This window comes from Aspergillus nomiae, assembly GCF_001204775.2.
Source record: "Aspergillus nomiae NRRL 13137 chromosome Unknown contig00050, whole genome shotgun sequence".
Classification (NCBI taxonomy): Eukaryota; Fungi; Ascomycota; class Eurotiomycetes; order Eurotiales; family Aspergillaceae; genus Aspergillus; species Aspergillus nomiae.
In genome coordinates, this window is record NW_015378105.1 from 102,043 (window position 1) to 125,555 (window position 23,513).

General features: G+C 48.4%; 10 protein-coding genes across 10 annotated transcripts; 7 read left to right on the forward strand and 3 right to left on the reverse strand.

Annotated features, from left to right (window-relative positions):
• Positions 1-602: 602 nt before the first annotated feature.
• Positions 603-2,369, reverse strand: ANOM_002715 (aminoglycoside phosphotransferase family protein; the record flags this gene model as incomplete). The annotated part of the gene is made up of 3 exons (XM_015547972.1): positions 603-835; positions 899-2,288; positions 2,343-2,369. 3 exons carry the CDS (start codon positions 2,367-2,369, stop codon positions 603-605), a joined length of 1,650 nt encoding a protein of 549 aa, XP_015409473.1.
• A 391-nt stretch (positions 2,370-2,760) lies between these two features.
• ANOM_002716 (uncharacterized protein) lies at positions 2,761-3,225 on the forward strand (the record flags this gene model as incomplete). The annotated part of the gene is made up of 1 exon (XM_015547973.1): positions 2,761-3,225. One exon carries the CDS (start codon positions 2,761-2,763, stop codon positions 3,223-3,225), a length of 465 nt encoding a protein of 154 aa, XP_015409476.1.
• Positions 3,226-5,514: 2,289 nt separating this feature from the next.
• AfusinC (Defensin domain protein) lies at positions 5,515-5,970 on the forward strand (the record flags this gene model as incomplete). Its single annotated transcript, XM_015547974.1, has 1 exon — positions 5,515-5,970. The coding sequence occupies one exon, from the start codon at positions 5,515-5,517 to the stop codon at positions 5,968-5,970; it is 456 nt and encodes a 151-aa protein (XP_015409475.1).
• A 1,516-nt stretch (positions 5,971-7,486) lies between these two features.
• Positions 7,487-9,042, forward strand: ANOM_002718 (cellulose-binding protein; the record flags this gene model as incomplete). The annotated part of the gene is made up of 2 exons (XM_015547975.1): positions 7,487-7,858; positions 7,912-9,042. 2 exons carry the CDS (start codon positions 7,487-7,489, stop codon positions 9,040-9,042), a joined length of 1,503 nt encoding a protein of 500 aa, XP_015409472.1.
• Positions 9,043-10,236: 1,194 nt separating this feature from the next.
• Positions 10,237-11,949, reverse strand: ANOM_002719 (phosphomannomutase; the record flags this gene model as incomplete). Its single annotated transcript, XM_015547976.1, has 1 exon — positions 10,237-11,949. One exon carries the CDS (start codon positions 11,947-11,949, stop codon positions 10,237-10,239), a length of 1,713 nt encoding a protein of 570 aa, XP_015409471.1.
• A 926-nt stretch (positions 11,950-12,875) lies between these two features.
• ANOM_002720 (uncharacterized protein) lies at positions 12,876-13,318 on the forward strand (the record flags this gene model as incomplete). Its single annotated transcript, XM_015547977.1, has 2 exons — positions 12,876-12,887; positions 12,965-13,318. 2 exons carry the CDS (start codon positions 12,876-12,878, stop codon positions 13,316-13,318), a joined length of 366 nt encoding a protein of 121 aa, XP_015409494.1.
• Positions 13,319-13,803: 485 nt separating this feature from the next.
• On the forward strand, positions 13,804-14,232 carry ANOM_002721 (uncharacterized protein; the record flags this gene model as incomplete). The annotated part of the gene is made up of 2 exons (XM_015547978.1): positions 13,804-13,815; positions 13,879-14,232. 2 exons carry the CDS (start codon positions 13,804-13,806, stop codon positions 14,230-14,232), a joined length of 366 nt encoding a protein of 121 aa, XP_015409495.1.
• Positions 14,233-14,390: 158 nt separating this feature from the next.
• On the forward strand, positions 14,391-15,492 carry ANOM_002722 (uncharacterized protein; the record flags this gene model as incomplete). The annotated part of the gene is made up of 4 exons (XM_015547979.1): positions 14,391-14,465; positions 14,515-14,621; positions 14,678-15,238; positions 15,288-15,492. The coding sequence occupies 4 exons, from the start codon at positions 14,391-14,393 to the stop codon at positions 15,490-15,492; spliced, it is 948 nt and encodes a 315-aa protein (XP_015409496.1).
• A 1,088-nt stretch (positions 15,493-16,580) lies between these two features.
• Positions 16,581-18,365, forward strand: ANOM_002723 (amino acid transporter; the record flags this gene model as incomplete). The annotated part of the gene is made up of 7 exons (XM_015547980.1): positions 16,581-16,780; positions 16,845-17,263; positions 17,319-17,459; positions 17,541-17,755; positions 17,821-18,018; positions 18,078-18,221; positions 18,282-18,365. The coding sequence occupies 7 exons, from the start codon at positions 16,581-16,583 to the stop codon at positions 18,363-18,365; spliced, it is 1,401 nt and encodes a 466-aa protein (XP_015409497.1).
• A 1,184-nt stretch (positions 18,366-19,549) lies between these two features.
• ANOM_002724 (putative alpha-L-rhamnosidase C) lies at positions 19,550-21,934 on the reverse strand (the record flags this gene model as incomplete). Its single annotated transcript, XM_015547981.1, has 2 exons — positions 19,550-21,711; positions 21,781-21,934. 2 exons carry the CDS (start codon positions 21,932-21,934, stop codon positions 19,550-19,552), a joined length of 2,316 nt encoding a protein of 771 aa, XP_015409498.1.
• Positions 21,935-23,513: the final 1,579 nt, after the last annotated feature.

The window sequence follows — 23,513 nt, forward strand, 5'->3', positions numbered from 1 at the left end:
ACTCGGGAGTCAGAGTGTCGGTATCCTCGTAAACCTCGATATAGAGCGCTTAGATACAAGTGCGGGTAATTTCTCCGAATGTTCTCAAGAAACAGCCGTGCGGTTCCTTAGCTACAACCTTACAAAGCACCGGGCCGCAGGAAGAATTTAATTATAACTATTGGACGTGGCGTGTTAGACTACAACGGACATGACATGTATTGCGCTCTGATTAGTGAGACTCGAACGATCGTCCGGCGCCTAATAGGCTGCATGCTTGCTCGGCGGCTAAGTCACCACGCCAACGTGTCAGAATACGTGCGTTTATGAATCTAAGAAACCATCAACTGGCATCCACATCGAAGCATCTCATGTGATCTGTACAATATGTGATGGCCGGATGGCGGAACGGGGTGCTAGGAGGATGTAGAAAATATTCCACCGAGATGATGACTAGACAATCAGGTGTGAACAGCTGTACTGGAGCCAGTTTCAGCTTGTACACGAGTCATACATGAGTCTATTTCAGTATAACAACTCAAAGGTGTCATGTCGTGGACAAAGCGATGACGAATGCGGTTACCAAAACACGTTGTAAGAAGGGATGCCTCCACAAAGTCCCTTCAATACCAAATAGTTCCGAAGATCTTCTTCATCACGTCATATTCGACATAGTATGGGGGGATAAACCTTTCAACCATACGATCCCAGGATGTTCTCCAAGGCGGATTAAACTTGGCACGATAGAATTCCCAGTATTCAGGCCAAAACCCCGATAGTCCCCAGTCCAATAGTACCACAGTACCATCCGAGCGGACCAGCATGTTGCCTTCATGAAGGTCACCGTGTGTGAACACTATTTTGTGTCCTGTCAACCCTCATACCGTCTGGTGCAAGATATATTCACTGGTTCAAAAACTGGATTCCGGGTTGTTTTCGCTTTCCAGTAGCTCTGCTGGAAGCCGGTCACGCAAAGCTTGGACCATGCCTTCGTTGAAGCTCTGCTCTAACTCGTATGGCCCGTAGCTGTACTTAGAGTAGTCACCATAGCCTCCTTCAAAGACTCCGTCTCGGCAAGGCGAGTGATCCAGCCCTCCAATGAAGTTGCTTTCAATCGCTCGCATTTGCTGCACATAGTCCGTTAATTGAGCGAGGATTCTCTGGTGTTCTGCCTCCGAAGCATTGTCCCAGTACTGGTTAAAAGGCGTTCCATGTTCATAGGACATGATGATGTACCCAGTCCCGTCAAGAATATATGCACTCAGCAGCTTGGGCACTGCGATGGTTGTCCGTTTAGATACTAAATGCAGAGCCTCAGCCTCAGCTAGGCGAACGCCATGGCCGAATTTCACAAGCATGTCGGTGTCGGCCCAGGCGAGACGAGCGCCCATCTTGTCCGGTATCAGATCTTCAGCATCTTTCAGGTCTGCTGGATCCAATATAATTGTAGGCGGACCAATATCCTCCGAGTAAAGTAGACGCAGTTGGGGTTCAGGGGATGCCGTGGACCTCTGAATGTCCGTGGCTTCTAGAACATTTGGAGCTTGCCCACGCGCCGTTTCTTTCTCCCCAGTTGAACGATCACTTTTACCTTCGGCTTCGGGTGTGCTTTGCCTGTTCTCCTGGCCCTCGACGTCAAGCCGGAGTGGCTCAATACAATTCAATTCGGCTAGCGACCTGCCATCTCCTCCGTACTTTGGTGGAATATCCGGGCCAAGGTAAAGGGCGAGGTCCTCTGGTTTCTCTAAAAGAGTGGTATTCCGTAAGAGGTATTCGGGAACATCCAAACTAGCGCGGTATTCAAGCGATGGGTAGATAATGTATGTTTTCTCAAGAAGACAGGGGTAGTGCGAATGGATCAGTGCAATCAAATCACTGAGCGCCTTCCGGATGTTACCTCGAAACGAGCCGTATTCCGTACGCCCCCCCGGCTTCTGTTGCAGCCGTAATTCAAGGACACCACTTGCCGCGTGGCTGGTCTTCTTGTCCATATCAGACGGCTGGGAGGGGAGCAAAGTGGCGAGAAGTTCCATTACGGCGACGCCCAGATTCTCGATTCCGGCAGATGTTGAAAGGTCATCGTGTAACGGCGAGAATCCCTTTAAGATCATCTCATCGATAATGGCCCACAAAACATAGCTCCCACGATTTCTGGTAACAAAGAGCAGGCCTAGCTCAGATAGGATCGATTTAGCCTTGTCTATGCCTGCCCGTGGATTGCTCCTGCGCCGCCATTCTAGCGTCTTAGAGAGTGAGTAGCGGGCCTTCGGAACCTGCAATGAAGGAATGATGGAGTGGTGCTGTAGAAACTGTTTCTATGTTAGCCTTAAGATCCCTTCGTAAGCCGGCAGTCTTCTGTATACCTTCCGTATAATAGTCTCCACGACCATTGGTTCGCCATCATTCAAGTCAGTGCCCCATATCTCACTATACCTTGCCTCAGTGGTAAGTGCCTTTACGCTTTCCCGTATACTTTGTATCTGCTTGATCAACGGACTATCCGACGAAACAGACATAGCGGGATGGATTTGACAAGAATCAACAGCATAACCAAAATTGCAACTCAAGTTGGTAGTCGTTGAGCTGTAGATACTCTCAATCTTTATTTTGCTTAGCGCTTAGCCTGACGATCGCGGGGCAAAGAGATTCGTACCTTGACCCTGGCGCTTAACCCACCGTTTGTATGTTTAGACCCGCCTTTCTTTCAACCAAACTTCCATTGTTCCTTCATGAAAAAGACTACCTCATTTCTTCGCGTCAGAGTAGGAAAGCATTGTGAATATGGACACTAATGCTTCGACCCTGCTTGCCTATGATATATCCGTAAATGTGTACGGTCGAGGTGACGCTGCCTTAGGTGACGGTCCGTCTCACATGGGCATCGCCATCTATGAACTAGGTTCGTCCACTTGTGAGATGTACCACATCCGCAACCCAAAAGACACTGATTTCATCTATGATCCACGGCCACAACCCATGGAAGATCCGGTACTGCGAGGGCGTTGTGAACTTGCCATCTTTTCATCCCAACAGAAGGAGCTCGTGACCCGCGCCGTCTCCAAATTCGGGGGAGACGCATCCAATATCCCAGAGTATGGTGTAGGGAATTGCCAAAACTGGGTTGAAAATGTGATAATGATGCTCGAGCGTGGAGGCTTTGTGGGTCGTGGTGAGGGTGCGTTCTGGCATGGCATGATCAACAAGAGTGCCGACTTTATGCGAGATAGATGTATTGCAAGTGGCTGAAAATGGATCAACGGCCCAGAGTCAACTTTTGAGGGCGAGCGGGACGCCCGATTTTCCGACAAGGCAGATTCGAAATCAGTGGGAAAGTTGATGCAGAATTCCATATTTCAGGAACGAATGCGATCACTCCTCGGTGGCCGCCAAGATCCTCCTGAATCCGAACGTGAAGACCGCTCTTCAGAAAGACCTTTCTATGTGTCAAGCCCATTCTTTAGCCAAACGGGTGGCATGAAGTAATTCCACTGTGGGGGGAACCGGCTCACGATTGAAGATTGCGATCATCGGAGCCCATGTAGGGATAGAAGACCAGTTATTATGGTCATACCTGCTAGATTTCCTGATATTTTCCCTGGAATTAGGGTCGGACGGTTTCCGCAAAGTCTCCACAGGCGTGGTACTCTCTATGCGGATGGGACTAGTTAAACGTAATCCGCTTATAGAATGGAAACACTACAGCAAGTGGACAGAACGTGGACTTCTTTGCGTGCATTCAAGCTTCCTTTTGATGGATATGTTTATCTGGTAGTGTTCATGCTCCTTACAGTGAGGCCTAGTTTCGAGAAGAGGTCTTCCACTAATATTGACTCTGAACGCAGCATTAGCCCATGCTTATAGAACGAGCCTCTTTGGCTCTGTCTTTCGTCCTCATATTTTCCGTTTTGGCCTAGGTTCTTTTCGCTTTTGTTTTCCTTGGCAATGAACGACCTCGTATGCGAGGCGAGGCTTGCTCGTCAGGCACCAGGCGCTACCCCAGGCAGCTTCCCTTGCAATATCGCGTTTATAGCCTCTTTCAGAGATTGTGATTGTTCACACATGGCCATTATAATTTCCAGATATATGACACTATACATCCAATTTTCATCGTTATCATACCTCGCCCTATCTACTTTCCCCCGCGGCGAGACTCGATTATTTTCAATTGTGAAAACGCCTGATTGAAACTCTACAACTGGAGGCAAGACGAAAGGTTCATGCTAGTGGAGACTAGCAGCACTAATCGGCGCTGTTGGGGACTTGGCACTGACGAGTTGGTGAGGTAAAAAGGAGGAAGAACAGGCATGTCCATACGAGACGATGGCATACAAAGGAACCGCAAACTCATGAGTTTACGAATCTACCCAACTTGACCTGCCTATTTAGTCACTGCCAGCACAGTAGCTGACTGCCACCAATCATTTCTGCATTGTCGTCGATTTGCGGTATGACTTTGTTACGTATCATCTTCCTCGACCAGTTGTTCAGCGAATGCAAGGGGCTGGCCGGAAGTGTAACATTTTCCTGGCTCCGGGTGTTTCTCGACGCCTCGAGGAGAGCGAGTCCCTCATCCAGTGGGTCGATAAGATGTTCACCAGAGGGACCAATCGTAAAATGCAACTCATTTGGGCAATCCCGAGGCTGTTGAGGCTTTTGTGTGGCCGTTGGGCATTTGGGGATTGCCTCCTGCCCCTTACCTACTCAGGCAGGCGGTACTAAGCCAAGACTTCTGTTCCTTAAATAGTCTTGTAGATCTTTCTTGTCGTTGAGAGGCTGAAGAAAGATACACCTTTTTGATTGGATTAGTCTTTCCTGATGATGGCAGATGGGCAGCTGCGAATAACGATCTGCGCTTCGCGGGGTTCGTGTTCGTGTATCTCGTATGAGCATGCCTATCGTTGAACTAAAGAGCATCATGACAGAACCTCAATTGTGCGAAGTTTCTATTCTTGAAATAAAGCTTCAGCCTGGCGTCGATCCTTGCCAGCCTTATCGTCCGGGGGCCGGGAGTGGCTGTCGTGGATCCGCGTGCCGAGACGGTCGAGCCAGGAATACGAGCATTGAGATACGTAAGGAATACACATGAATCGGTCAAGAAAAACAACATTGGATCACTGGCAAAGGATAGGCATGGCTCTGCCTCAAAGACCCTTTTTCATGACACAAATTCCTCGTATTCCATGAAGATCTCTCCCGTTCAACGCAATCCCTGGCGTGGTGGCACTGTGGTAGGGACTTAGGGTTATCCCTTCGGAGGCTGAACACGAGTCGAAACACGAGATCAACGAGGTCGGGGATACACAACTTCAGGGGAAAGATGGATATAAATATGGGCTGGGAGTCTGCTGGATTGAGAATCATCAACAGCTCAAAAACCACAAGTCAACTGCCTACCAGAACATCAGCAAATTCAAACCCATCCACTTGACGTGCCTTGTTCCATCAAACTCCAAATTGTAAGGGACTAAGCATTCCAACCAAACTTGGTCATTCAGCAGGAAGTTAACCAACCTTGACACATAGACACCCTCCAAAATGCGTTTCTTCGGTAGTGCTATCGCGACCTTCGTCGTCTGCTCTTCTTTGGCTGAGGCCTTCTGCCACAACTCGATCTCTTGCCTCGCGGGAGGCGACGGTGCTTGCAACACAGTCTGTGAGCGACAGGGCAACCCTAAGGGTGGTCGCTGTCTCCCCCGTGATGGCTGCCCTGGCTATAACATCTGCGCTTGTTACCCGAACAGCAAGCGCAGTGACGAGGTGATCGATGGCGATCTCGCTGTCAGGGAAGTCTTGAAGGACTTCGGAATTGACGCCGAGGCTGAGCAGGAGCCTGCGGGACAACTGGATGCAAGGGGTACCCTGGAGCAGCGCAGCGCCTGCTGCAGCCTCGTCCCTCCCGCTCAGGGACTCTGCTGCGAAGCCCACTGCGACTGGATTGGAAAGAACGGTGGCCAGTGCTCTGACAAGGGAGTTTGCGAATGCAACAAGTGATTGAGCATTACATCTGATGCTTGACCTGCAGGATTCAATGGAGGAAAAGGCTGGTTTCTTTATCTTCTTGTCAAATTCTATTTACTGTTGGGTTGTTTTGTAATTAGTGCAGATGCAGAAATTCAACACGATTATGTGCTTTTTGGAAGTGAGATTTTAATGGCAAACTCCAGTACTTGATAGAGAGTGTAGAATGTTCTCTGAGCCTACAGAATCCACAAACTCTAACCCAGTAGGCAATTTTCCGTCCATATGGTACATTACTAGTGGGCGATGGCCCCGGCATGAGATTTATGCCGATATGCAGAGCAAGCCAATAATCCAGCGTTTTCGTTGCTGTTGCGTTTGGTCCTATTTCTTACCTTCTATGTTTTATAGAGTGGTGATATACCCCCACAGAACACAGCTCTTCAGACATTTTCTTAGTCTACCCCAGACGACCCAGGGGGGTTGCCGTACCATAAATGTTTTCGACTAATGAACTCCATTGTGATATCTTAGTGAAGTTAGGGAAGCCCATACATTGTTTAAGGCCGCCGTTCCATTCCTTCGACTATGAATTCCATAATTCAAGCCATTTCCCCGGTGTTTCGGCACCCCACTTGGTGGGAAATTGAAATATATATCTTCCAGTCTACGGGCTGGTCAGCCAACAAAGACCACTGCAACAGACAGCGACAACCAGGAACTTAAAGATGGCGAAAGATTTCTTCCCTCCCTAGTCCCATTATGTCCACCGTTGTATGCTAAGCCTAGTTCCCTTCTAGGACCGCTGGGGTGAATTTGCCATGGTCTCCAAATGAATGGGCGAAGGACCTTGCGGCTTGCTTGCCAAAAGTTGAAGTTCAGAGTATGATTACCTAATCGGCTCCGAGAGGATCGGCAAAATTGTTTACGGGACGAGACGATGGGGGCAGTGTTGCGAACTTCACACACTTGATTGGGCTTTGCAACGCAGACTAGAAAACATGGCGGTCCACACTAAAGGGGTGTCATGAATCATGACCGAGAGAAACGTTCGTCCGGCATGATAGTAATATGTTGACTGACATCATCATAGTTTAGGCTGGACGGTGTGCCGCGAGTCAAGAAACAGCGCACAATTTGCCAAACTGTGGTTAGGGTTTCCTATTTTGGCCATATCAACGGGATGTATGAAGTCCCGGCTCAGCTTTTCCCAAGCCATGAACCAGTCAGATCCGAGCCTGCCGTTCCCCGTGGAGTACTTTCTCCACTCGATCCCACATGGTTTGTGAGGAATGTGGGGGTTCTTCCAGAATTTCTCGGTATTGCTTGCAAATATGGAGGGGATGCTGTATGACGGCAGGGAACCGAGAACTGTTCAGGCATGCCGTGATCGGTCGGCTAAGAAATGCTGCTGCGATCCCGGGGTCATCACGGATCCAGAGTCGGATGCTGGACGGCGGATATAAAATAAGGATTTTCTGCGTGACCCTTCGTCTCCAGGCGCAGTTTTCTCTTATTTTAATTCTCGCCCATTTTACCCGTTAACAAAATGGTAGCGTCCTTACTGAGACTGACGGTCCTGGGGACTCTGGCAGTACAGGCCGTCTGCAAGACTGTAAATACATCGTCCCTCTTGACCTACCAGGATAGACCGCGGGTGTTTATCTTATCGGATATCTCGAATGAGCCGGACGACCAGGAGTCCTTGACGCGGTACCTCCTCTACTCTAACCAATTCAAAACTGAGGGCCTCGTCGCATCCACGTCCACTTGGCTCAGAGATGCAGTGCACCCGGAGGATATGCTGCAGGTGATCAACGCCTATGGCAATGTCACCGATAACCTCAACAAGCATGCTCCCCCGAATGCTCAGTATGCCTCTGGAGGTTACTTCCGCAGTATCCTGCGCAGCGGCCCCGCGGTAGGTCAAATCTTCCTCACAACCCACGATCACACGACCCTAACTCGCTCTAGACCTATGGCATGAAAGCCGTGGGAAGCAACGTCACGCTCAGCGACGGCGGAAAGCTGCTTCTCGAACGTCTTCAGTCTCCATCCCAGAAGCCCCTTTGGGTTCTCGCTTGGGGTGGTACGAACGTTCTGGCGCAGGTGTTATATAAAATCCACCAGAACTCCTCATCCGAAGAGGCGGCTGCTATTCGTTCCAAGCTGCGCGTGTATGCCATTTCCGACCAAGATGACACGGGTTCCTGGATCCGTCGGAACTACCCAGACATCTTCTACATTTCGTCCACGCACGGATGGAACCAATACGGTCTCGCTTCCTGGATTGCCATCTCCGGCGAGACGTACTACGGTAAGGATGAGGGTGGCCCTAACAGTACCACCGTGACTCACGAGTGGCTCCACGACAACATCCAGATTGGACCCTATGGTGGTGTGGCGTACCCCGATTTCAAGTTTATCATGGAAGGCGATACCCCTACATTCCTGTACCTGATCCAGAATGGTCTGGGCGACTCGGAGAACCCCGGCTATGGATCTTGGGGTGGAAGATATACCAAGGTGGACCCCTCGACGGCCGTGAACTACAACCACTACAGCGATGCAGCGGATCGCGTGGTGGGTCTCAACAACAAGACTTTCAGCTCCAACTATGCTACTATTTGGAGATGGCGGGACGCTTACCAGAACGATTTCGCCGCTCGCATGCAATGGACCCTCCCGGCGAACGTTAGCCAGGCGAACCATCACCCCGTTGTTTCTGTCAACGGAAGCACGGAACTGGCTCCACTCAAGATGACGGCTCAGGCAGGCTCGACGATTAACCTCGATACCGCTGGCACCTATGATCCAGATGGCGATAGGTTGTCGTACAACTGGTTCCAGTACCAAGAGCCCAGTTCCGATGACTGGAACGTGGCAGGACAGGTCCCTGCATTGAACCTGACTACCGCGAAGAATGGCCAGCAGGTACAGGTGGCCATCCCTGCTTCCGAGGACAGCTGCAATGGAAAGGGAGATAACCCGTCTGGCTGTTGGCTGTTGCATTTGGTTTTGGAGGTCAAGGATAACGGTGTTCATCCCTTGACAACTTACCGTCGGGTGCTCATCCAGACTACTAACCAGACGATCGCTGCGTGATACATTTTGTACCGACGCATAGACCCTGTAACTCTAGCATGTGAAAGTAGCATTCAGATAGATATGTGCATAATGAAATAACGATATGAAGTTCATATTGGCCAACAGGAACAGAAACAGCCCTGCACAGCGCAAAAGGCGATCACAACCATGCGGCATTCATATATCAGATGGCTACATCTCTGATATGCTTCTTCATCTCTGTCAGCATCTTCTTTGGATAATTCCACATTCTTGTACAACTCCGCAATCTTCTGAATTCCTTCCAGTGCCACTTGATATCAACGTACTGCTTATACCAAATTGTCCACCCTAAGGGAGACTTTGGGATAATCCCAGCGATGGTGTTCCTGCACATTAATAAAATGTGACACAGTATCCGTAAATGACATACCGGGGTCTGAGACCCTATGGCCGTTGCTTTTGATGTCGGCGGTCACCGTGGCCCAGAAATAAGGGGATTCATCACCCCAGACCTCCCCGGGCCATGCACTCCAGAGAAGGTTAGGAATATAGAGACCTTGCTCCAAGTCATGGTAGGTTAAGCTTACTCATTGCCTTGGATAGTATGGTATATCCGAAAGGCTTTTGGTGGTTGTTGGATCCTAGCGTTACTAGAGGAATTTCACAGCACTTAAATGAAGATTGGGCAATGAAATGGTAGGGGTAATGCTCAAACTGTTGGGAATCAAATGCTCTTGATAGTATAGGCTTCCTTTTTTCTTACATTGTTTTGTATCCTACTCTCTCGTAACATGACCGCGCGGGGAGTCCACTGCCTTTCATTCAATACGGTAGGTAGCGTTAGAAGCATGTCACAAGGGTTAACATTGATACGCTGATGTACATTATTCAGACTTCCTGGGTTACACAACTTGTGAAGGTTACTGGATTATCAAAGGTTCGTTGTCGTGAAGCTGAAGACGAGTGGAGGGTGGGGAGGAAACTGTCTTTAAAGGATGACCTGTTGATAGAACTGTTGGTCTTCTGCCAGATGATTGACACGGGGTAGCCGGTGGATTAAATTAGGATACTATGAACATTTTGCTCAGGAAGTGTGAATTGAAGAGATTCTGTATTTGAAGATTGGCCGCGTTACATGTTCAGTGCCTTCCGCGTTAAAGGTCCATCATACTGGCTGCCGGGAGCGGACGAAAGAAAAACGTTTGCTGACCATATTCCGCTGCCTGCCGCTTAAACCGTACGTTCCAAGCTCCTAAGAAGGCCATTCGGTTCGGCGACACCCTGAGAAGCGATTGCATCGGCACGCTCCTGTGTGTCAGCAACGGCGTAGATACGGAGTTCATCCGCGTTGCCTGAGGGGCGGAAGTGAGCAACATCGCCGTTAGCGAAGATGATCCTAACTCCGTCCGTGTAGTTCAGACGGGCAATAGAAGAGAACCCATATTCCGGGGAGAACACGGTCTCAAGCTCTTGGCGAATCTGCTCGAGTTTCTTGGCGTGAGACTCCGTAACCTGAAGCTGAGCACGGCTGCCGTCGACAGCGACAACGTGATCTGGCTGGTAGGATACCTCCTGCATCGTGGACTCTGGTGGGGAGAAGCGGTCGATAATCTTCAAGCTCGTTGCGCGGGGGAAGTTCCGAATCAAAGCGGCACGGCTTGAACGCTTGGGCAGCGTGGCGAACAGTTCGGGTAGAGTGATTCCGCGGTTGCCCGCCGCAAACAAGGCGCAGAGCAGAGGCAACACAGCATCACGGGTAGGGAGTGCGGTGAGGACATTACTGTTGCGCTCGATATCAGAGCCAGTGAGGAAGCCACCGTTGGCTTCCCATCCACAGACGCGACGACGTCCCTTGGAGAGAGAGTGCTGCATACCAGCAATCACGTAAGGACTGCCAATCTTCGTCTTAGGCTCAGTGACACTAGCAAGTGAGCCACGATCCATGGCATCGTTAGTGCTGATGGGCACCACGACAGAATCGGCACCGAGGAACTCGGCGACAACCATGCCCAACAGATCACCACCGAAGAATCGGAGCTTCCCTCCTTCAGGGGCTAGGATAAGAGGGCGATCGCTATCGCCATCAGTAGAAACTACCGCGTCAAATTGCTGTCCAGTGCTGTCGTAAAGGTTCTGGGCCGTGTCCAGTTGGACTTGATCGATGGCTTCAGTATCAATGGGTACGAATGTGTCACTTCGGCCAGCGGTGACAACCTCAGCCCCAAGCTTTTCGAGAATCTCCACTAGGACGTCACGGCCAACGGCAGAGTGCTGGTAGACGAGAAGCCTTTTGCCTTGAAGGGTTTCCCCCCGGAAGAAGTCCGTGTAGCGCTGAATGTATGCAGCTCTCCCTTCAGCCGCAACGGGTGGGAGGTTGGATGGGGCGCTGCGAAGCATGCCCCGCTCATTGAAAAGGGACTCAGTGTATGGCTGAGAAAGTAGCTCTTCACGAGTGACTTGAACATTGTTGTTAATAGGTTGTTCATCCTTCTTCAGGAGCTCCCCTTTTGAAGTGTTGAGTTTGTACCCGTTGCGGTCGAACGGGATGTGGCTTCCGGTCACCATAATACTGCCCTTGCCATGTTTCAGGGCATAGTAGGTCAGAGCCGGCGTGGGGATAGCACCTAGGTTGATGGGATGCATGCCTTCATCCTTCAATGCCTGCTCTACCGCTTGAGAGAGTCCTCCGCGGCTCTCCTCAACATAGCTTGTGGAGCTGGGCCGAAGGTCATACGCGAAATAGAAGTCATCACCGGGCTTAATACCACCGTCCTGTTGGTCGAGAGACTTGAGGTAGCGAATCTCCGCAAGTACATTAGTATAAATTTCCAACTGGGTCAAATCCACCACTTTGCCACGGCGGCCGCTGGTACCAAATTTCAGGGGCACCGGCTCATAGGCGAGGTGGCCGCGAAGAGCGTCGGAGGCGGAAGCAGAAGCCATTCTCTTCGGTTCTTCTCTGTTTCCTGCTTACTTTCTTCTTGTGTCACTGAAGCGCTATGACTATTATCTTTGAGATAACACGTAAGAGGGATTCTGAACAAGTTGATTAAAATGTTGCTATATTTACGCTTGCGGCTATCACGTGGGCCCGTTGCAAAGAGCCAGAAAACGTGACCGACATTGAGGGACGGGGGCGCGGTGATTGGTTGGGAAAATCCACTAGTGACGCCCGTGGTTTAGCTTGGTCTCACATCTCGTGACCCCGCGCCTGCCACGTCGACCACGTTAACAGAACTTCAAGATCGTTGATAGCCCTCAACTGGTTTGTCGATGGGATATTATTAGGGGTACTTTAAGGTTCTACCCTGAATCATTGATTTATATAGTCCTTAACCATACTAAGAGTGGCCATGTTAGGTCATATATGCCTCTAAGAGAAACCTAGTTCTCGCTATATATAGTCCGTCCTTGGAAACCATTTTTGGTGAATATCAGATAACATGTAGAACTAGAATCAAAGAAGGACACACTAACATAACAACGTACATAGCATGCAGTACCTTGATATGCCAGTACTAGCTGGGAATCTAGTATCATGATTATGTTAATTCTACAGACAACTTCTTATGACACTAGAATGATGTGAATCCATTCGCCATCATTCAAACAAAGACAAGAAAGGCATGATCTTATGACCAACCCGATACAACTGCACTGCTGTGCATATAAGCTGGAGTGATAGACGACGACTTGTATGCTATCTAACAACAAATAAATATACAGGTTTTCCACTGCTTTACCCCTTCGGTCGAGGCCACGTGAACCGCCGCCCACGACATCACCTTTACGTCTGACATTCAAATACTTCTCAGTATTATCCCCAAAGCAACCTCTTCCTCACAACTGAAGCCTGCGATCCTAGCATCATGGACCTCCCTGTAAGTCAAGAGTTTCAACCCCACAGGCAAAAAACAAAAAAAAACAAAAAAAAGGAACAAGGTTTCTAATGTGCTAGCGTCAGCTCGAGAGTATCCCAGATGGCTGGACCACTGACCCTGCTGAAGTTCAATTCGAACTAATATGGAAAGGCCCCGAAAGTGAAGGCCAGGATATGGCGAGGAGGTTCGGATTGTCACAGCCACAGGTTATCATGACCGCTGAGCGTGACACGGGGATTCCCCAATGCATATTCCAATCAGGCGGGCGATTCTATATCTGGAACATGTTGGACGATACGGTCTGGCAAATTACCAAGCCCACACGGTTGCTGGATATACTCCGAGCCATGACCACCAAGGGACAGAGAGCGGTGAAATTGAAGGAAATTGAACCTCTTGAAGATTATGAGGATGAGGAGCACAACGAGTAAATGGTCGTTACTTCCATTGGATGACACATGGTAGCCCTGGCGATAGCAAACAATAACACCTTACTTTGAGGTCTTTCAGTCTTAAGTTCTGTTGTAGATAGCTGTAATGCAGTAATTCCTCTGACATTTTCAACGTCATCTGGAACCTTAGACAATTTTCATATCGGGAGCAAGAATGACGGAGAAGATTGTCATGACCTTCAATGGTCAGTTGGACCTTCGCACGGCATACACATTCTCACTGTGTCAGGTATAGTTCGTGAATGCGAAGAGGTCTTTTGTCGCACTAACATTGCAGTAGATTCATAAAATAGACTACGCCTAAGATGTATAATAATAAAAGCACATGCGGGACCTTCGGTTGAGTCCACGTGAACTTCCGCCCGACACATCATCTTTACGTCTGACATTCAAATACCTATCAATGACGGTATTATTCTCAAACCAACCTCTTCCACACAACTGAAGTTTGCAATTGCAGCATCATGGACCTCCCTGTAAGTCAAGGCTCTAAAGACCATGGACAAAGAAAATATAGGTTTCTAACTTGATAATCTCAGCCTGAGAGCATCCCGGACGACTGGACCACTGATCCTGCCGAAATTAACTTTGATCTGATCTGGAAAGGCCCTGAAAGTGATGGCCAGAAGATGGCGAGAAGATTTGGTCTACCAAACCCTCAGGTTATTATGACCTCCAAGCGCGAAACCGGGGTTCCCGAGGCCATGTTTAAATCGGACAATCAATATTATATTTGGGACCAGATGGATAACACAGTCTGGCAAATCACGAAGCCAGTGGGATTAATGTTCATTCTCCACGCCATGGTCACAAAGGGGCAAAAGGCTTTGAAAGGGAAGGAACTTAAGGCGGTTAGAGCTTGGGAATATGCAGACTCAGAGTGTAACGAGTAAAGCGTCGTTCCTTCCATTAAATTGCAGATGGCATTCCTAGTTGCAGGAAAAAATGGGATCTTGTTTTGAGGCCTTCTTGTACTGAGTTCCCTTGTAGTCATATGTAACGCAGCAAGCATCTAGCTCCCCATAAGGTCATCGCACGTGGCGTTAGCAAAATGACAGAGAATATTCTAACGGCCTTCAACGGGCAACTCAACCTCCGAATTGCCTATACGTACACCCTGAACCAGGTAGATACTATACATAGGGAAAGACTTGTTATGTGACTGACCGGGGTAGATTTATAACTTTCTTGCAGATGTCGTAAACCAACCTGGATTTTACGGCATCACAATCAACGATATTTCGGAGCTCGTGCTCATTCGTGGAGAAATTTTACGATTAAGGTACGCTATGTAGCTTGATGTCTGGGCATAGACATGTCTGACAGCGATGTTAAAAGTCTTCCCAGAGGGGAAGAATATGATGCCGCAGCATTGCGACCAAGACAGCATATCCACCGTGCCATTAATCCGCGATGGTCCGCAACAAATCGGACAAGAGTATCGAAATTTACACTGTTAAGATACCAGCACGATTGGGTTCCATTCTGGAGCGCAACCGACCTGCTGGGATTATTTTTATCCCGCACTGGATCAGCACCAACCGGTGCAACTAAGCGCAATTTTTATCTACCCCTTACTGCAGTGTACGGGAAATGGTGCTCGAAATTAATCCGTACGGACCCACCGTTTGTAGTCCAATGTACATGGAGAGAGGCTCCAGGGGAGTGGGCAAGATTCCTTCTCGGGGCGAGCATGGCCGGGCATGAAATCGATACAGTAGAGACGGGGGCATGGGGCCACGTGCTTAACCGGGCCTGGTACAACGTAATCTGTTCCGAGCTTCTAAAGCTGAAGGGGTGGAGCCAGAGAGTCTCCCCAAGCATCCAGGCGCGGGGAGCTAAACGGGGAAAACAATTCGGTAGATGCAGCGAAACATACCCTCTCCGGTTCTTGCTTTGGTCCGTATGATATCCTGCCAACTACAGGGAAGATACTGACCGAACCTAGTGGGCAAGAAGCCCCAGAGCGGGTTTATGGGCTCGCATTATCCAAATGGTTTTTGTCGGCACCAGTGTATGAGGACAGGCTGTCGGGAAAGATTTGGGCGAACCTATGGGACCCCTGCCTAAATTGCAAGGAGGTTATTAGGATGTGGAATGGGGATATAAACCACATCCTCAAATGGTACGGCTCAGAAGGTGCGCCCCAATGATGTGGTTTGTGCGAACGGTCAATGAATACAGCAATTGAATGGCTACATGCCTTTTATAATATAGTCTTGGGAGCATGACATACAAACAGAATCAGTACTGAGACAGTGAGCGTAAGGTCTAAGTGCTGGATGACTACCTGGAGTATGTCTCTGGTGTTCTTTCCCCGAGGAAGAGAAAATCCTTATTGGGAAGGCCTTTCCGAAGCCGAGGGTCTGAGAGGGCTGGATAAATCTACCACAGAGCGGGTCTACAGAGAGCTGGCTAGAAATCTTATCTCTGGAGCCTTCTATAATACTGTATCTTATCCCACAGAATGGGGAGTTGGACCTCAAATCTATATCCCTTTCCAGCCGTACTAGGCAAGTGACTCCGGGAAAGATATCCTGAATAGAGTACGATCCACGATGGAGCCCTATGCATGGCTGGGGATAATAACAGGTGGATACATGACCGCCTCCGCCTTGAGGGCAAAGCCTGGTATCTTTGGAGTCTCTGAGCAATGTGATTCATTGTCGTTATTCCCCAGATTAATGAGTACTTCGGAGTTCATACAAACCTGGGGTACTGCCATCCTACCGACATGGATTGTGGAAGGAAGATTAAGCTGTAGAAGGAGTACGGAATGCCATTAGGCTGAAAAAAAAAGATTATTTTAGCAAAAGTATCAATCCTATTTGGGTAAGGATGTGCGGCAAATATCAACAATCTCTATCTCGTGTCAACGGTATCCATCGTCGGCTCCTATCATAGTCCGTCCACATCACCCCCGGATTCCCATTCTTCTCCACTTTGCTCCAATCCGGTTTGTATACCTGGCTGTTCTTTCGTGTGTCGTTTATTGGAGTATACATAGCATGCCCCCCGCAAACAACTCTGTGGCACCGAGCCGTGGTCTTGCCCACATTTTGCTACCTCATCATATATGGATCTGGTTCCCAACGCTTATACGACCTCCCACTCTTTCTCTGCGTTTCTCACCACTTCTAGTCTATTTAATCCACATGACCTTGGTCCCTGCAGCTTTCAATTCTTGGGTCTCTGATTGAATCCTGTCCAACAAACCCAGAGAGAACAACCATCATAACAAATGCCTCGAGTAACGTCAAGTTCTCAGATCGTGGATGTTTCACCTTCAGGTAGCATTATATCAGGCCTAGAAGAGCAACGGAATGAAATGCCGGATGCAACCAACATCGACGAGAAAAAGACAGAGCCCGCCCCAGCTCGCCAGGATGTCTTTGGAGATGAGTCAAATGCGGAGGTGAAGTACAAGGTCTTGAAATGGTGGTAAGGGGAGCATTTTATACCTCATACACCAGCCCTGCGTTCTAATAGATATGATGGCTTTTAGGCAATGTGGACTACTCATGGTTGCTGAGACTATATCCTTGGGCATCCTGTCGTTACCAGCGGCCATCGCAAATCTTGGCTTCGTCCCCGCAATAATCATCCTCATCTCGTTAGGTCTGATAGCATCATATACAGGCTATGTAATTGGACAATTTAAATGGAGATACCCTCATATCTCGAGCATGGCCGATGCCGGCGAGATGCTTATGGGTTCATTCGGGCGGGAGCTGCTGTTCGTCGGACAGATGCTGTTTCTCGTATTCCTCATGGCAAGTCATATACTGACTTTTACGGTCGCCATGAATACCCTTACCGATCACGGAACCTGCTCCATTGTCTTTGGTATCGTTGGTCTTATCGTTTCACTCCTGATGTCATTACCACGGACGTTGGCAAAGATGTCCTGGCTCTCCTTGGCTTGTGAGTTGTATCCCCCGCGCGCGACATTGCATTTCCCCAGCTGACCGCAGAACAGCATTTATAAGTATCTTCAGCGCGGTCATGATTGCCATGATTGCAATCGGTATTCAGAGACCGGGGGTTGTTACTACGGCTGTGAACCACCCAAGCCTGGTAACCGGCGTAACTTCGTCCTTGAATATAGCCCTCTCCTATGGTGCGTCAAACGAAACATTCAGTACAATAGACAAATGCTGGCCATTGAAACACGAAGAAAGTCAAGTCTGACCAACCACAGCTAGCCATAACGCTTTCTTTAATATCATTGCCGAACTAAAAGACCCCAAAGATTTCCCCAAGGCACTGTCGCTGCTACAATGCATCGACATATCTCTGTATCTCGTTTGCGGTGTTGTAATTTACCGATACGCGGGCGAGGGGGTTGAATCTCCAGCACTTGGTTCAGCTGGCCCGCTCGTTGGGAAAATTGCTTATGGCATTGCCCTGCCTACGGTAAGAATCAATGAACCTGTGGCTAAGCTCTGCTTTGTCTGGAACTTCCCGGTTAACAGTGGCAGATCCTCATTGCCGGCGTCATCAACGGCCATATTGCGTGCAAATCGATATATACGCGTGTCTTCGCCGGAACCGATCGCATGCATAAACGTGACTTTGTTGCTGTAGGTTCCTGGATTGGGATCGGTGTGGCATTGTGGGTTGTTGCTTGGGTTATTGCTTCTGCCATTCCCGTGTTTAGTAACCTGCTGAGCTTGATGGTGGGTTTCACAAGGGTCTAAAGGATAGTGACCATTCCATACTGACAATTGAACTATAGACTGCCTTATTCGCTAGCTGGTTCAGTTTCGGACTACCGGGTGCGTTCTGGTTGTATATGAACAAGTACCTCTGGTTTTCTTCGCCGAGGAAAATCCTCTTGACGCTATTGAATACATTGTGTATCTGCCTCGGAATCATCATGGTAAGTGGAATTAGTTTATGCCAAGTGACTCCTTATATCCCTCTCATTAACAATATCTAGTGCGGGCTTGGTCTGTACAGCTCTGGCAAGGCTATTCATGACGACCCCAGTAGCCAAAGCTTTTCATGTGCAAACACTGCCTAGTGGCTCGTCTCCCTTGTGTACCAGTATGTGCGGATTACTATTTATGCCATATGATTCTGAACTTTATGATATTTACGACTGTGTGTGTACGGGTTCTTCACAGCAATGGGCGTCCGGTGTAGCTAGACATATGCAACGAAGAGATATTATTATTTAGACTTCCCAGTTTATGTTCTTTGAAGGAGGTCATGATTTGGTACTTGTAGATCTACGTACCATTTTAGCCGTGGTCATACCCGTCATTGCTGCTATGTTGGCTGATATTGCCACATTCGATACGTCGAAGCGATGGGCCCGATAGCTATCCAAATGGCTTCACCCAGGACCAGTGGCGAAAGCTAACATGCGTCTACCAGTAAGATATAATCGAGTAGCAGCAGCAGCTCCACGCAATGTGCTAGTGCATAAGACCAGGTCGGCCGAAAGCCGAGCAGGCCTCCCACCATCCCTAAAACCGCGAGGGATGGTTTCTACACCCCCGTAGACTCCGATAGGCACAATATCCAGAATAGCAAAGGCATGATCGGCAATAGACGCCAATAGGAGACTCCTTCCTTATACGTTATAGTGGCCTTCTGGAACTGCTTGCCTGTTTCATAGTTTCTGGGGCGTCTGTCCGGGAAGCAGATGTTCAAACTGGACAGTAGATAGGAGAGTACAAACCATACCCTATTCCTGTGTTCATTCTTGAAGATACTTTGCAGGAGGTGTCATTTCCTAGCCACCCCCTTCCGAAATATGACTGAGTGTCGACTCTTCCACAGACGGGGTTGGCTGAAATTAAATAATATTAAGCCAGGCCTCCGCAACCAGTGGAAATACTGCATTGCTAGTCGCTATACTACATGTGTCTAGTAAGGTATATTCATGATAGGCTTTCCATGCATTCTGGAGGTGGCTAGATAATCTTTATTTGCAATGTACTTCGTTGAGAAGGGACAAACATACGTGGAAGTGCTACTGAAGCTCATACTGGGGATATTCGCAAGATTCAATCGATTCTAGAGAAGCCAAAAGGTCTATCAAGATGAAAGAGTAGAAGACTGTTACAATAAAATACAGAAACAGAAAATGGGCTGTGGCAGCGACAGACACAAAGGATGCTTCCAAGAGTAATTCCCTAACATTCCCTTCACATATTCACATAGCACAGATGCCCGAGCGTACATATTCCACCGTGTAGCCTAGTCCATTTGATGAATTGAAAATATCTCTCCACCTTGGACGGTGAAATAATCCTTTTCATCCGAAAGGAAGCCTGTGGCATTGTATTTATGCAAAGTCTTCTTCAGAGGACTAGGGAGATAGACCATGCCTTTGATACCATTAGGGGCGGTAACAGTCATGTGTAGCAAATCATTGCTGTCAAATGACCAGTCTACATTAATTCTACCTCCGGGAACAGGGTAGGCTCCTTTGGTCCAGTCGAGGTCTAACGATTGGGGAACAACCTTCCACTCCTTGAATCCCGGAGTCACAGGCTGAACCCCAAGGACATACCGGCTCAAATCAGCCGTAGGTCCTGAGCTCCAAGCATGACACAAGGATGTACTAGACCCAAGTCCAGGAGTACCATCGGCCGCCAGTACTTCCCACATGCAGCCAGTGTAATTGGTATGTGATGGATCGCTCATAGGGCCCCATACACTATGGAGAAGATACTTGGCGTTCGCACTGTCATTGGCATGGAAGGCAGCTCTCAAATGATATCCAGACGCATAAGGACTTATCTTCTGCGCCCATCCACTTTCGACACTCTTGTTAGAGAAGGCAAGAGCTCCCGAGGGTACATAAAGTTCCCGGGACATTGTCGAAAGAACTGTTTTCCAGGTTTGATTTCCGGATGTGGCCGTGTCAGTGAGCACAGCAAGCGCGTTTGCCTCCTGGGATAGAAAGTTTCTGTGAGAATCAGACATATAATACGCCTGTAGTGTATCACTCCAAAGATGCTTGTTGATGGCATCTTGCAGGTTGTGCAGACGCCCAGCATACAGCGTAGTATTCAAACCGGCATCATCCATAAATGGAAGCCACTGTTTGAGCGCATAAGCGTAAATCAGGTTGAACTTGCTGACCACACCGTCCAAGGCAGGATCATAATAATTCCAATCACCACCGAGAGCCGAATTAGTAACATTAAACAGACCGTTGGGGAGTGTTTGGGAGTGAGCCCAATCCAGCATACGAGCTGTCTTAGGTGCCCAATGGGTCAGGAAACCAACATCGCCAGTCTGTTCATAGAAGCGCGCCATGGCACTAACAATACTAAATGAATATCCAATTAGACCGGTGATATTAGCGTTGATCTCAGTCGTGCGAGGAGCCTGTTGTACTTTGGCAGTTGGGACAAAGAACCCCGGTGGCATCTGGAATGAGCCCAGCAGCTCTATACTGCCGTTGATATATTCATGGCCGTATGTACTGGCGAAGGTTGTACCGGTAGCCATATCCAAGTCTCCTGTATAGGCAATACGGTCACGACGAGAACCGTCAACGCTGACAGGCAAGGGATTTGTACCAAGGAGAAAGTCCTCTAGGGCAGATGAGTCGTTCAAAGGCGAATTGTACATATTCTGTCCGAAAGCCCTTAAGGCAACGTTGGTGAAAACAGCTGAATGACCTAGAGATGCGCCCAATCCAAAGGATCCGTAGAATGCAGCAGACTGAGAAAAGTTCAGGACAGTCACACCATCGATCTGAACTGAGATTTGAGTCACTTGTACTCTACTATGGACTATATGCCATGTGTCCAAAGTGATATTCGACGGCAAGCTGGCAGAGGCAATAGGTTCCGAACGCTCAGTCGATCCAATATGGGCAGATATTGAAGAATTGGCAACATTCACAAAGATATAAACTCCATTGCCAAGGGTGTCGCTCAAGATAGTAAACCCAAAGCCATTTGTCACAGGCTTGACAGAAAATTCGAGATCGTAGGCAGTCATGGCCGTGGCAAAATCAGCATTGAATGGCTGGGGCGCTAAGCTATCGATAAAGGCTCCCTCATCGGTTATAACCCAGAATTCCGGCAAGCTGTTGGCAGGTATTTCTGTCAGTTGCGTTGTGCGTGCACCGACTTGCCAGATACGGTTCAGAACAGGATCAGAGCAGTTAAAGGAGCCCGGAAGAGCAGTGATAGGTGTGTTAGACACTGTAGGTTTAAACCCGATACTGGCCAGCTCGACTTCGCCTGCACTAGACAGATTCAGCTTCTGGTATCGCAGACCCCCTTGGATAAGGCGGTTGCTATAAGTCTTCTGTTCAGTGATGTTGTATCGGTTAACTCTGTAGGTGTCCATAGCAGCAGCCAACGGCAGCGGACCGTCGCCATAGATAAGATCAGTATCTGTTCTCATCGACGGAATTTACCAGAGATAACTCACCATGTCGGAGTCCAGGAGAGCGCGAGTCTCACTGTATGTCATTTCGAAGGCAGAAGTGTCCCCAGACCTCTTAGAGACATTGAAGGTAGCATATCCTTCGACATTGCGTCCATAATCAAGGACAACAATCGAGGGAGTAGTGCCATCGGAGGACAACTTTATAACAGTACCTTCGTCGAAAGCCATGGGTGTTCCCTCGGAAATGGTGTAGGTCTTAGCTGTATAGGATGGGAGTGATGCTGGCGAACCATCTGCAGACCCTCCCACTACATGTAACAGACCCAAAAGGGCCACATAACTATTGACCCTCATTTGGACTCTGGCGTATCTGGATCAAAGGCTGAGAGTGTTGGGTAAAGCTTTACTATGAACTACGTTACAATCCCAGTGAACTTCTCTGGTAATATATGTATCGGCTCGGATTCATGACATAATGCAAATATCAACCCTTCTACCATACCTGGCTTATTCGCTTTTACTAGACATCTCCATTCACGCCTCGGGAACGAGAATAGATCTCTTCCAAGTCATTTCGGTGGCAAGGAGAGGCAGTACCGACCGAGCGGGTCAAATTACGAGAATACGAGAAAGGGGAAAAGAAAGTTTATTCATCTTTTGACTCCTAATCCAGCATACCTATATTTTGCGATTAAGAATGGAAATCACAAACCGCCATAATACGTACGACCAAGATTCGCTGAACTTCATAATGGGTGGATCCTTGCAGGGTGTACGAGCATACGAAGAGAGCAAGAGCATAAGGACCCACTAAGACCTGGGGGCAGTACAGGTCGTATATTCGTATATCCGTATTTTCGTATAGTCGTATAGTCGCAAAATTGGAAAGAACCTTGGAACGCAGGCATGATAGATGAGTAGGCTTGATTATAGAAATGGTCAATCTCAATGTAGTTTACTTTCTATTATAATCGACATTGACGACACTTCACCTGTAGGTGTGCCTCGAACTTGACCTTGGAGTTTTGGTCATGGGAGAATATGCATAATAGGCAATACTAACCCAACTTTTGAAATCGATTTCAAGATCCTTTCCTTTTCCTTAGCTACAACCTGGGTCGTAAACATGGTTATTATGCAGAGTGGGTGGCTACTAATATGAAAAATGCTTAGCCTTAAGCTCGCTGTTCTATCTGTTTGATACCACTGGTTGCCAATACATACCCCCGTGGCTTGTGCAGGACGATCATCATCAACAAACTGTATTTATAAAATAGCATTGACTCTAATTATCATTACATATCTCATTAGTACTGAATGGCGCATCTTAAGAGCTACCAGGGAATCAGGGGCTGTATGGATGTAGTAAAGACGCGAGGATCGCAGGAATATGATGATACGAATGCACAGAACCTGAGAACGCGGGCATACAAGCATGTATATTCTTCTAAATTATTCTCTCGCTCCACGGCGATGAAGTGCCGGCATTGGGAAGATGAATTAAACCTACCAGATTGTCTCCGTGATCCGGGCCGCGACGATTGAGCGCTGCCCTCGGTCCAAAGGTGACCTGGTCCAATATGGCGCTCAATAGTTAAGAATAGCATCTAGTCGTGAAGGTTCAATAGGGCAGCAATGACAGCCTGTTGATAGTCTCTTTCAAAAAGCTCATTGGATATATTATCCTACCACACACCTCTAAACTCCCGATGGTCTAGTTGCATTTGGTGTTTGGCGGTGATGGAATTACCTTGTCACTAAAAGGTCGCCGGCTATTCCGGGTCAGTGGACGAGATATATATATATA